Source organism: Rhinatrema bivittatum, chromosome 6 (genome assembly GCF_901001135.1).
Source record: "Rhinatrema bivittatum chromosome 6, aRhiBiv1.1, whole genome shotgun sequence".
Lineage (NCBI taxonomy): Eukaryota > Metazoa > Chordata > Amphibia > Gymnophiona > Rhinatrematidae > Rhinatrema > Rhinatrema bivittatum.
This window is the reverse complement of record NC_042620.1, coordinates 137,190,014-137,203,904: the sequence shown is the minus strand read 5'-3', so window position 1 is coordinate 137,203,904 and position 13,891 is coordinate 137,190,014. Positions and strand designations below refer to the sequence as shown.

At 41.3% G+C, this 13,891-nt stretch overlaps 1 protein-coding gene across 2 annotated transcripts in view; it reads left to right on the top strand.

The window, feature by feature from the left end:
* CALCRL (calcitonin receptor like receptor) overlaps positions 1–13,891 on the top strand; it is a 250,688-nt gene that overhangs the window by 221,137 nt on the left and 15,660 nt on the right. For both annotated transcript variants that reach the window (XM_029605971.1, XM_029605972.1), the window contains 4 exons: positions 3,139–3,199; positions 3,313–3,379; positions 6,868–7,086; positions 10,705–10,746. In XM_029605971.1, the coding sequence (XP_029461831.1) occupies positions 3,139–3,199; positions 3,313–3,379; positions 6,868–7,086; positions 10,705–10,746 (389 nt within the window). The remainder of the gene's footprint in view (positions 1–3,138; positions 3,200–3,312; positions 3,380–6,867; positions 7,087–10,704; positions 10,747–13,891) is intronic.

Sequence of the window (13,891 nt, the reverse complement as noted above, 5' to 3'; positions counted from 1 at the left end):
ATAATCAGATAGCAAGCATAATTTAGAAATAAAGTGGGTATAAATTATTGTTCAGAGAAAAAAAAATACAGAAAGATTACCAGGCAAAAATGTTCTTCCTATTTACATGTTTTGAAACGTGAAGGAGATATATATACTTAAAATGTGGAGGCTTAGACACACAACTTTTTCAATAGTTCATCTATTTTTCTCTCTGCACTGAAAATATGCCTGCATGCCTACTCTGCCATCTCAAACTAAACGACACAGTGGTTAGTGGCACCTTAGAGATTAACAGATATTTTGAGGCATAAGACAAGATGAATGAAGTGTAGTGGAAGAGGTGGTATTTATACATGGAATAGATGGGGGAAGAATACAGAGGGGACATTATCTTGGCACAATAAATGTCCCTCTGCTATCTACATAGAACAAATAGGTCAGTCCCAATGAAAAAAGAATAAATGGGCATAAATCTGACATCAGAAAAGGCAAAAAACTAGTCAAAGACAATTTCAATTAACAGGAGCTTCGGTAGTGACCTTAATGTTGCCATATTGTTACAAAGGAACTCCAAACGGACACTTCACTATGAAAGTGCTAAAATAGACCTGATTGAGAAAGTAGATAATATAGCCCAGAAGCCTTATAGGGACAATGGTTTCATATCACAGGGCTAAATGTTTCTTGATCCACTATAGGTGTTAATTAGTAGACCTATGCCAAGTTTATGAAGTCCTTTCCATGCTCTGCACCTTATATCCTCAATTTACTTAACTGTTTCAGGATAAAAATATATATTGTATCTTCCCCCATCACCATCACTACATCAGCATGTATACCGGTAGATATGTCTCTCATGACACATGTGCAGCAAGGTTAAGTAGGCATGGAGGGGATATGCTGAAAGTTAATTTTCAGTGCAGACACATAGATGAAATATTTCAAAAGCTGTGAGGTCCATATTCAGTAACGGAGTGAGGAGTGGAGGCGTAGCCTAGTGGTTTAAGCAGTGGGCTATGTACTAGGGAAGCCAAATCCCACTGCTGCTCCTTGTAACGGTGGACAAGTGACTTTACCTTCCATTGCCTCAGTAACAAACTTGCCCCATGGTTTTATCTTGGGAGGAGTTCTACTATCATGGAGGGGGGAAGGGGGTCAGCAAGATACTGGGGACCCTCCCCTTATAAAAATTCATGGCTCTATGGCACATTCTTTTGTCTCGCCGCCAAATACCCTGGGGCAAAAAAATGTGCCTAGCGGCCCTTTAACACCAAGGCAGCCCCAACCTCCAGGGACTATAATTGCCTTAAATGGCCGCTGAGAAAAAAAAAAAGTTGTGTGACCAAAGAGGGAGGTTCAGCAGGGGTCACAGCTGACACCTGTCTCAACACAGGGCCACTACTCGAGGTGATCCCATCTCTCCCAATGTTTAAAAATAGTGACATGTAGCCATGCGGTGATGGCCCCTGGCCTCCCTAAAACATTTCAATAAAATATATAGCAGGCCCAGCCCTCTCCCCCTCCCCCCAAATGTATCATTGGGGTTCAGTGGTTCCCCAAGCCCTCTCCCACTCCGCAAAGGTAAAATAAGAAGATTGGGAGTTCAGTGCCCCCCACTCCAGAAGCTTTCAAATTAGTCTAGGGTCCCTTGGTGGGGCCAGGCTCACCCTCACACCCGGCCTGGTTAGCACCATTTTCCATAATGGCGCTGACCTAATCTTGCCCCATCCATGTGACTGGGGCAGTGTGGGTGCAAAATATCTTGTTTATCATGCCATATTGCCACAATAGTACTCTATCAAATAATAGAGCACTATCGTGGCTTGATACATCTCCCTATTAGATTGTGAGCTGTCTGGGAATAGGGAAATACCTAGAGTACCTAAATGTAATCTGCTTTGAAGTGTCGAAAAGCAGAATAAAAATAAATAAATAAGTAGATATACCGCTGAGTGGAAAAGTTATCCAGCTAAATTTAGCTGTAATCCAGATATTCAGTGGGATAAACATCTCGCTGAATATAGTTGCCTAAAGTTATCCAGCTACATGTAGCCAGATTACTTAAGAATCTAACTGGCTAACTTATTCGGTTACAAATGAACATCAGCTAAATTGGCTGGATTACTTAGAGAAACACCGGAAGCCTCTTTTTTTTTATCCAGCTAAATTATAGTTGGATAATGACTCACGGGTTATCTGTCTAAGCAATAAGCATATGAATCTCATTCAAGCTTAAAAGCACCAGTTTCTTTGACAGTTTTGCTACTAACAGCCTAATACAGCTACCCTCTGAAAGTTTTATAACAAGCTTAGGTGTGTTAAACTCTGCTGTTGAAAATTCACTATGCATATAAGTATGCATAATTCTCAGCTGTAGTTTTTAGAAACTCTGCCTACATATTCCTATTGGTTTACTAAATCATATCCCAAATTCAATTAATCTTTCTAGTGCCAAGAACAATAATAGTGATTAATTTTACCTATTTTGTTGTTCGTGCAAAACATTTCCCCAAACTCTGCTCATGGTGAAATGTCTCCATATAGTTGAAGATTTTCTTAATTTACAATTTTTTTATTTACATAGGATTAGTTCAACAGTTACTTGCATGATTGCTTTTCCAAAAACTAAAAACAAGGAGAGCAAGGGGTAGTGGAGAGGCTGCGCCAAACTCTCCATCCCTAGCCATCATCTTCCTGAATAGCTACAGCCCCCCCCCCCACCCTTCCCTCCCACTCATCCTATCCTCAGCGATCTCCCTGTCTCTCTTGCACACCACCCAGACCTTAGGAGATTCTCTCCCTCCCTCTCTCTTTCTCCTAGCCCCCCTTCCCCTCATTCCCGACAGTCTCTCTCTCTTACTATGGGATCGTGCTCTTCACGAGCAGACAATAGCTCTCCTCCTCCATCTCCTCCAGTGCTGGGGCTTAAAAGGAAGATGGACAGCTCCTCCCTTTGGTCCACATGGGTCGCTGATGCCATCTCTTCATCCTCTTTGGCCCACATTGGCTGCAAACACAGCCAAAATTGTTCTGGGTCAGTCACTTGGCATGATCAGGCACAAAATCACCACTGGTTGCTTGTTTGAACAAAAAAAATGTATATTGGCATTCAACTCAAATTAAATACTAAATGTACCTATATTTCACTGTTCACAGGATTTCCACTGATTCCTTCTTGCATACATGCTGTAGCTAGAAGTCTATATTACAATGACAAGTAAGTAGATCACAATTTGCTATTCCAATGAAATTGGATGTTCTAATCGCAATTGAAGATATGTCTAAAATCAATCCTATATTTATTCGTTCCCTGAATTTTTTTCCCCATAGCTGTTGGATAAGTTCTGATACTCATCTGCTGTATATTATCCATGGTCCAATTTGTGCTGCTTTACTGGTTAGTATTGGTCTATTTTCTTTTTCATTTCTTTTTTTAAATTAATGTATGTAATGATGGATCAAGATGAGGCTATTATAGAGGTCCATATTCAAAAGTTAGCTGGCTAAATGAATATTTGGGCACATATCCAGCTAAATTCTAGCCAGCTATAAGTTAAAAAATCTTTAAAAATGGTGCGAGCCATCCATTGCTCATATCAATTGATAGGGGCCGGCCAAAGGCACTGATAGCCCCTGTCACATGGTAAGGGCAAAGGGCCACCAGCGCCATTTTGATTAGTGGCAGTCGACGGCCCGAGAGCGGGAGATTGCTCCCGGGACCCCCGCTGGACCACCAGATTCTTTAGGAAAGTTTTTGGGGGGGTCGGGAGGGTGGGGGATTGTAAATAATTAGATCTAAAGGGTCGGAGTGGGTTTGGGGTTTTTTTTTCTGTGTGCCCTTTCTCCCCCCCTCCCCAAAAAAAAATGATAAGAAAACCCCACAAAAATTTTGTGGGGTTTTCCTATCATTTTCGGGGACCCCGATACATGACGGATTAGAAAATATCATACGATATTTTCATCCGTCAAAAAAATGAAGCACATCCCTAATTGACAAACCTGTGATTACAGCAGAGTTTACTGTACCAAACGTCAAATATATTGACCATGAAGTAGGGCAGCCTTACTAATACAAGCTTTAATTTACAATCTGACCTTCCATTCTCTGCATTGTGGGGACAACTGTCAAACTGCCCTCACTACTGCAAAGTCCATGAGTACTGTCTACCTGTGGTCTATACACCAATTCTCCGAGGGAAGGTACAATGGGACTTTCTCCTTCAAAAAATTGCCGCAGGGAAAAAAGTAGCCCCAACTAGATTGGCACCTGCTCTTTCTACTGCTACTTTTTTCCAACCAACACAATGCATGCAATTTTGAAAATCCAAAATATACCTCCAGTTCGATGCAGGTAAAAATGTTTATGTTGTGAACTGTGCACATAGGGTGGGCAATATTCACAGACTGTGTCTGCAGGTAAAATACTTATTAACTCGTGGTAGTTGCAATGAAGACTGCCCATTATATGAGGAACAGAGCTTTCCCTACAGGACATTTTGTACTATGGCATCAGGATTTTCAAAATCTATACCTGGCACAAAATCAATCTATAAATAACATTCTTCATTATCAGAGCTACAACCAGATCAGAGATTATTGCTTGACTGGATTTAGCCTTCCTGAAAAGTATTTTGAATTTAAATACGTAGAAGGTTTTAGCACATATTAGAATTCTCTGTACATCAAGTTGCAAACCATATTATAAAGAAAACAAGTCAGTAATAGGCAGTGTTCTAATTATAGCAGAAGGCAATAATAGGTAATCATTGTCTGACATGTTAATTCATTACATAAATACATAGACAGCCAAAATGACCCCTGGAGAGGGTTTAAATTAACAAAATATGGTTATTGTTTTCCAGGTTTTGCAAACTTGCAGAATGAATTTATAGCACATTAGTATGTATTACTAAAATCTAAACAATGATAATAATAAGATATTTACAAGAAGTTCTATCTAGAATTGCCTAGAACTAAAGAAGACATGTGCTCACTCACATGTCTGTTGTCTGTATATATGCGTGGATCAAAAAAAAAAGCATCCTGTCAGAGTCCTCATGTCCCACTTTGCATGTTCTGAATATTTGGTGTGCATTGAACACCAAACACAAAAGGACACACACACACACACACAGAGTGATCTAATAAGCCTTCTTTCCTTTGGAAAGTAGGCTTAAAAATGTCATATCGTGTTCCCGTCTTTCACTTAGGGCCAGATGTACTAAAGATTTATCTCATTTTAGGGGTAATTTTGTAATATTGCTTCTATGTGGTAAATATATGTGGAAGTTGCACCAATTTTCAAAGAAGACTTAAACTCATAAATCTGCTTTGAAAATTAACCCACCAATTTTATTCCCACATACACTTGAAAATTCAAAAGTAAGCACGTAAGTCCAGTCCCTCCCCATTTCTGCCCCCTAAACACCTCTGCTCAGCCTGGATAAACTTACACATGAACAGTACACATGCGCAGACATTAATCCATGCATTGGGCAATTTTGCAATTAAATCACTACTTTGCCCACAGAGGACCCTTTGAAGATGACCCTCACTTTGTCTGTGACAGCGATAGTTAGTAGAAGAAAAGCTTTCCAAACTTGTCATGGTGACCCTGCAGCCAGTTGGATTTTTGGGATATCTACAATGAATATGCATGAATTGAATTTGTATATTTTGGGTCTCCAATGTATGCAGATTTCATGTCTTTCAAACATAGTCATTGTGGATATCCTGAAAACCAGATAATGTATGACGTTACCAAGACAGGTTTGCAACTGGGAAGCCCTGTGTTACTACATCTGGCCCTAAGTGTTATATATATAAATATGCATATACAAATTTGTTACCAAGAATGATATAAAGCAATTACATTTTAATAATAATAAATAAAAGTAGATTTAATGGGAGAGAATAGACAAAGTAGAACATGTAAGGTAATAAATGTTTGCACTTTTTGAGGTTTAAGCGCACAAACATATTTATTATGTTCAATATAAAACCAGTGATTTGAATTTGGATGCTGCATTAATTATAGGAAGAGAATCACATGATCTGCTTAGGCTATCTATAGCAAAATAGAAAATAGATGACTCCTCTTCAAACCTGAGTTCATACAGCTCACTTTTCTTCTGTATGTTAAATGATTTTCTAGGGATAATGGATTAAGTGGTCTTTCGTAGGAATAGAAATACCATATGCAATGCTATGTTAAGGGTATACAGCTGTCTCTAATTAATATTCTTTTCTAAAAGCAGGAAGCAATAATCTCTTAATCATCTTCATAAACACAAGGTTAATTATTTTAAGGAATTTAAGTGCAGAAAATGATGTCCCTTATATCCTGCATATTTTCTTTTAACACACAATTACTAAAGGAAAGCCAGTACCTGTATAAGTAGCCTCAGCTATCTCAGGACAATTTTATTTATCAAAACTTAACAGACAGCTATAAGGAAAGGAGACAAACAAAGCTAAAGCAGTGTAAGTGATCAAGTTCATAATAAAATAAATTAAAAAAAACAACAAACTGAGTCTTTGAGCCCCTGATCACATCACCAATAAGCTGATTGTAACAAAAGTATCAGAAAAGCAGAAACATTGTTATTTATAAAATACATTATTTATGAAAGAATTTGGGCATCAAAAACCTGTAGAAATTATTTTCATGAAAGAATTTTTAAAAAGCTGGATATAAATTTGCAAGAAGGTCAACCAAAAATTATTTTGCACAATTAAATTAAATGAGATATGCTAAACATATCTTCATACTGGATGCCTCGTTTATATTTTGGATTTTAGAGCACATAGCCTTTTATATAAGACAACTTCAGAAACAAAGTATGCATATACTTATATATATATATTGTTTTGTTTTTATTACAGGTAAATCTGTTTTTTCTGTTGAATATTGTTCGTGTTCTCATCACCAAGCTGAAAGTCACACACCAAGCGGAATCCAACCTCTACATGAAAGCTGTGAGAGCGACCCTCATACTGGTGCCTCTTCTTGGCATTGAGTTTGTACTGATTCCATGGAGACCAGAGGGCCGGATTGCTGAGGAGGTGTATGACTATGTGATGCATATCCTTATGCATTATCAGGTATGACGCATAACGCATAGTGTCATGCAGCAAGTGCTGGCTAAACATTAATAATGCCAGTAGAGAAATCAACCCCATCCAGTTTCAATGTGTCATTCAAAAAACATGCTTTATATCTGATAATGAGACCCAAGTACTAAAGGTCGTTAAAGTTGACATCTCTGCTAAGTGCTGTTAGCATTAATGTTAAATAAAACCAGCCACTAAGGGCCTCATTTTCCAAGCCGCTCGCACGCGATACCAGGATGGGGGCGGAGTCGGCCCCGGAAGAGGAGGAGTCGGGGCATCACCGGGGCCGATTCTGCGCCAACGCCGCGGACAGCGAAAAGGTAGGTGCCTTTTCGCTGCCTATTTCGCTCCCAATAGCTACACCTCCTATGGTGGCGCTAGTGGGTGCAAAACTGGCAGCAATCGCACCACGACGGTGCGATCGCTGCCGGCTAGCGCAGGCCCGCCCCCCCCATTTTGGCCCCCCCGCCCCTCATCTTCTAAAGTATCGCAGGCCTGCGATACTTTAGAAGATGAGGCCCTAAGTGAAGTCCAATTAGCATTGTCTAGTGTGTACGCAAGAGCTTTAAAATTGAACATGATCACATATACAAAACATTAAAAGTATCATGATAATGACCTAATCAATCATGAAAATGGTATGTACTAGCCCATGCTGGTAGGACTTAAATGCAGTGGACCTTTTTAGTGTATGCAATTCAAGTTGTACTTCGGGGCTGTAGTTAAGTAGCCAAGTTCTAGTATGACAACACAGCACATTTTCACACTTAACAGGGGTTTTCATTCACTTAAAAACAAATCCAATCTAAAATGGCTATTTTTGTTGTGGTTCATTTTATTCCGAAATGAAAGCACAAGTCCGCCAAACTACCAGACTACTTTGCAATTTTTGTTTTCAGCAAATAGAATGTACAATTGACAAATAACTTGCACTATTTTCTGAAAACAAAATATCTGAAAGAAACTAAAATGCCACAAAATAAAATTGAAGCGAAAAATGACCTGAATACAAATTAAACAAACTGAACCAAAAAATGTGGATACACATCCCTAATAATTAACCAAGTGGGCATTGACCAGGGCAAGAAAATCACACACCTGTACCCTAACTGAAACCTCTCTTTATTTTCAGTCGCTCCATTCTATTTCCGATGTCCCCTTCAGCCGTAACCATTCTGGTTTTGATATTATGCGCAATGACCCGCACATGAATCAAAATCTTCAGTGCCACTAGCCAGTTCCATTTTGACTACATCGCTGAAGTTAGTAGGGATCAGGACTGATTCCTTTGGGGGAGACAAGGTTTTGACCCTTATATTTTGCATAAAGGTATAGATGGAGGATCAGGCCCTCATATTTTGTGTCAGGAATTGGAAGGGTGTCCTTGCACGTATGCTTTATTTTGAGTGGAGGAGGGTTGGAATAGAAATCAGTTGGAATAGAAATAAGGTGAGGCACTTTAGGCAACTAGGAGGTTACCTAAAGTGCCACACCTTAGAGTGCATCAAAATCATGGGAGGAGGTCCAGTCAACCAGAGGAGCGAATCCAGCCAGCAGCTGAATAGCACAGGAGTTCCTGCCAGTAGGAACATCTCAAGGGGGAGGGGAATGTGCCAAATACACGTGCATTGGCCCTGGGGCCTCCTGCTTGTGTTATATGGTCTTCCCTGGAGCTAACCAGTTTTTTTTAAATTTGGGATGGTTAGCACAGGGGAAGATGTACTACTCACTATAATAAGCAGAGTATGACATTCAAAGGGCATCAACACACATTCTGTATGTTGTAACATAGTAAAAGTGATAGCAGATAAAGGCCAATATAGTCCATCCAATCTACCTAACTGAGATTAATCTTTCCCAGCTGCGATATAATTAATTTACTATATTGCGCACTAAAGCCCAGTGTACCATGAAAGCACACTAAAATCAGCAGCACCAGTTTTAGCATGCCTATTAATACATGAGCCCCAATCGTCTTAGTTGTATTTTAATTGCCCTTTTTAACTCATCCCTCCTCTCCTGAATTTCTGAACTGTGCTATTCCACCTTGAACGTAATTAAGGCAAAGCAGAATGAAGGCAAAATAAAGAAAAAAAACCCACAGTAAGGGGCAGATTTTAAAAGCCCTGCGCAGGGGGATTACGCACCGAGCCTATTTTGCATAGGCCCTGGGACGCGCGCGCAAGGTGCATTAGTGTGCACCCCCTTGCGGGCGCCGACCCCTGATTTTATAACATGTGCGCACCTGCAAGGGGGTGCACACTAGTGCACCTTGCGTGCGCTGACGCCCGCGGCCTTCTCCCGTTCCCTTCCCCCTAATCTAACCTTCCCACCCCTTCCCCTAACCCTCCCGCCTCCTAGTCCTATCCTAACCCCCCCTCCCCTAATTCCTTTCACTTACCTTTTGTGCCTGCTCTGTGCAGGCGCAAGTTGCGAGTGCCAGCAGCTTGCCGGCACGCGATCCTCTGACACAGCGGCAAATGGCCCCTGTGCTGGAGACCTCTTGCCCCGCCCTGCCCCCGTCCTGTGCCCTCCCTGCCCCTTTTTCAAAATCCCGGGACTTAGACACATCCCAGAGCTTTACGTGCGTTGCCGGGCCTTTATAAAATAGGCCTAGTGCGCATCACCCCCCCTTTGCACGTAAATCCTCTGGATTTATGCGCATTGGGCTTTTAAAATCTGGCCCTATATGTTTATAAAAGAGCAAATAAGCAGATATGCTCTTTATAAACATCGAGAGTAAGCATGTATTTTCCATTTCATGCATGTATTTTGTCATCAGAAAAAAGGGTGTGCTAGGGACATTCTAGGGCAGGTTTCCGAAGTATCAGAACTTATTCATACACTTTTACACCTGGTAATTGACTAGGGCAAGTGAAATCGGATTTTTGTTGGCTACAGTTTTTGGATGGGAGACCTGGGTGAACTGGTGGGGTTTCGAGGTGAAGTGCTAGAGGATGTAGATAAACTGGTAGAGGTGTCAGTGAACTGATTTCCAGTACATGTGCAAGTATTTTCAAAATGGTATATGTGCATCCTTGATAAAATACCGGTCTTTGCATATAAATTGGGGTTATTAGATGTACTTGTTATATTTTTTTTATGCACCTAGAATGTACACATGTATGTTTATAAAATAGGTAGATAAAGTGTGTATTCTTGTATTAGAAATACTTCAGCATACCAAAACATACATGCATATTTTTGGATCAGAACCACATTTTATAAACCTGCAGCTCCAATTGCATAGTTTATAAAATACAAGCATAATCTCTGTGCATCCACTTATGCATGCAAATGCTGTACCACAGATAAGTTTGAAAGTTAGGATCCTTGTACACAAAATAATTTTGTGGGTACCAATTGCATTTTATATGTGCTATTTGCAAACTGTGCCAACAAAAACTGGAAATGAAAAGAAATAAAATGAAATTTAAAAAAATGGAAACCTGCAAAATGAAAAGAAACAAAAAAGCACACCCCTAAAATCAACATGTGGTCAACATTTCCTATTGATAAGTATATTTGCCACTGAATGCTTATGTATTGTACATATTTGTCAAATTTAAGATGAATCTTTATAATAGATATTTGTTATTGTTGTTACAGGGGTTATTAGTGGCTACCATTTTCTGCTTCTTTAATGGAGAGGTAATTTTAATATCTTTTTTCTTCACTATTTTAATTTGCTGCAGAAACAAAATAGAAAGGATAATACTGTGCTGTCTCTCAATTTACCTGCTATGTGTTTATTCATTCAAACCATTCAAATATTTGTGTACATTTTTAGTATTTTTAAATTAAAATACACATGCTGGAGGAATGTTTAGACAATTCTCTTTTTAACAGGAAATCCTAGAGTTTTTTTTCCACCTTATTTACTATAGTAAGAGTATACTTCTCTCAAATTGTAATTCTGGAGTTGCCATAAGAAGAACTGATTTTTTTTAGATTTCTTGCTGACTCATTAAGCATGACAGAAACATAAAAGAGATCTGATGTTTTCCACCCTGTACAATGCTCCACTATGAAATATATGAGGTCTTTTAATTAATGGGCATTAGTTACTATGTATTAAGAGTATTAACCCATGCTTTTGGATAAGCATTAGCAATTTCGTCAGTTGATATTGTGGCTCAGAGTGCCAGTGGCACCATTTTGATATTGCTGCTGAGGTTGGCGTCTGAGAAACTAGCTCTCTCCTGCTAGTAGAGATGTGTATTGTACCGGTAATCGTATCGGGCTTCGTTTTCTTAAAACCACGGGAAATTTCTTATCTCCCGCGGTTTGGTATTTTTTTTTCGTGGTGAATCGTTTTTGGTTTAGCGTGCGCTAACAGGAGTTAGAATTTTCACGAAAATTCGGAGAAAATGCAATCGTTTGTCAGTTTTACCGATCCATGACAAATTAGGAAATATCGTACTAATTTCCTAATTCGTCAAAAACGAATGCACATCCCTACCTGCTAGTATAGATTTGCATGAGTCTCTCAAATTTAAATTCTGGAGTTGTCATTTATTTGGTTCATTTGTTCTATTTTACATAAAAGTAAAGGGGGGAAACAATGCATCTTATTTTGGGCTCTAAAATTGGAGTTTGCTAGTGAAACCTGCAGGCAGGCATCATTAGCAGAAGGTAGAGCACTCCAAGATACCAAGAGTGGGGTAAAGTAGCAGCAAGGATGTATGAATAGGCCAAGGCGCCAAGATGAGGAAAAGCAGCCCAAACAGAGTCATGAACTTCCTAAAGCACTGTAGAGGGCTAAAGCAGCACCAACTGTGGCATGAATACTCCAAGACAACGTGAACAGAGCAACGCAGCACCAGTAGTGGCAGGAACATCCGAAGGCACCATGAGAGGGACAAAACAAGTATTATGAACATCTGAAAGAACCAAAAGAGCTGTTGGAGGGCCTAACAATAAATAATCAGTGGGACGTAAAGAATGACAGGTTAATATTATGGGTCCTGTAGGGCCATTGTGGCAGGGAGGTAAGTTAATAGGTAGCGGGTAGATGAATGGCAGTGAGCTTGTGGGGGTGGGGAGGGGCTTAATGAGTGGAGGTGTTTGAGGGAGGTCTATGAGGTCCCTATTCAGCAGCTATCTGGCTGAGCAAGTTACCCAGATAAACATATTCAGCTAACTTGGATGGGATATTCAGTTGCAGAATATCCAAAAGCACTAGCCATCTAGCAGATTGGCACATAGCAAAGCTGAAGCAGTATGCCGATTTCCCAAAAAAACATTCTGGTGTATATTAAGATTTAAAGAACAAATGCACTGACATCTACAGGGAAATGAATATGGGAGCTATGGGGGCATATGGGGTATATGGAGGTAAAGCAAGCTACTATAAATCAGGTTCCTGCCTTCATGAGCTTATATGTTGGAACCTTACAATATGGACTGAATTGTATCTGGATCTGAGTGATGTATTTTAGGCCTGCCAAAAAGGGGTTTTCAACCTTGCAGAGACTGCAAGCCATCTCAGCCAAGGTGAAGGAATATAAAAATATGTTAAAAGCCCTGTGGTCTCTCCTGTAAATGACAAATATTCTGCAGGAACAAGCATGCAGTATTCACAATGGGGCAGATTTTAAAAGCCCTGCGCACGTAAATCCAGCCATATTTACGCGCGCAGAGGACTTGCGCGCTCGCGCGCCTATGTTGCATAGGCCGCCGGCACGCGTAAAGCCCCGTGACGCGCATAAGTCACGGGGCTTTGCTTGGGGAGCGTGTCGGGGGCGTGTTGGGGCGGCGCGGCATTCGGGGGCATTCCGGAAGTGGGGCCGTGGGTGTGGTGCCGGCCCTGGGGCATTCCGGGGGCATGGCCGAGGCCTCCGAACCAGCCCCCGGGCTGGGGAATGGCGCACGAGCAGCTGGCTGGTGTGTGAAAGGTAAGCCTGCCTTGGGCAGGCGTAACTTTCTCAACAAAGGGAGGAGAAGGTTGGGGGGGGGGGCCCGGAAAAAAAGTTCCCTCCAAGACCGCTCCGATTTCGGAGCGGCCTCGGAGGGAACGGAGGCAGGCTGCTCGGCTCGGCGCACACAGGTTGCACAATTGTGCACCCCACCCCATGCGCGCCGAATCTGGATTTTATAACATGCGCGCGGCAGCGAGCACATGTTAAAAAAATTGGGCGTAGATTTGTTCGCACCGGGTTGCGCGAACAAATCTACGCCCGCGCATAACTGTTATCTATTAGCGTTCCTTATTTATTTTTTTTACTATCTATACGCGTATGTTGGTTGCCCTGGCTAACAGGCTGTACCCAGTGTTATTTTTGCATTGCTTGATTTAAAATAAGAAAACTTCAAGTTTATATTATGCTTCAATACTGTTCTTTTCCCATTTAATGTTCTGGTTGGATTTACTATCTACTTACACAATACTAGTAAAAGGGTTAATTACTGTTGTATTCTAGTGCGGTGACGTCATCGCGCTGGCGCACAGCAATGCGCAAATCTCGGCCCGAGGTCTCGCGAGACCTCGGGCCTCAAATACCAAGCGAGCGCTGGGCCAGGCCTTTTCGGCTGGCCAGCGCTCGCGTTTCCACCCACCCACCCAACAGGAGACACAACGAAGGGGGGATGTAAGGCATAGGAAGTGGCACAATAGTGCCGGATAGTCAGGAAACAATGTTAGCAAGAAAGGTTACAGTGTACAAATTTGTCGCAGCAAGTGGGGTGGCGGGGGTACCCGAGTCAGGGGCCAGGAGGGGCCTGGGGGACACGGTGGACAAACCGGGTCCGAGAGGAAAGGAAGTGCGTAGAGGTGGGCGTGGGCTGCCCGGGGGTG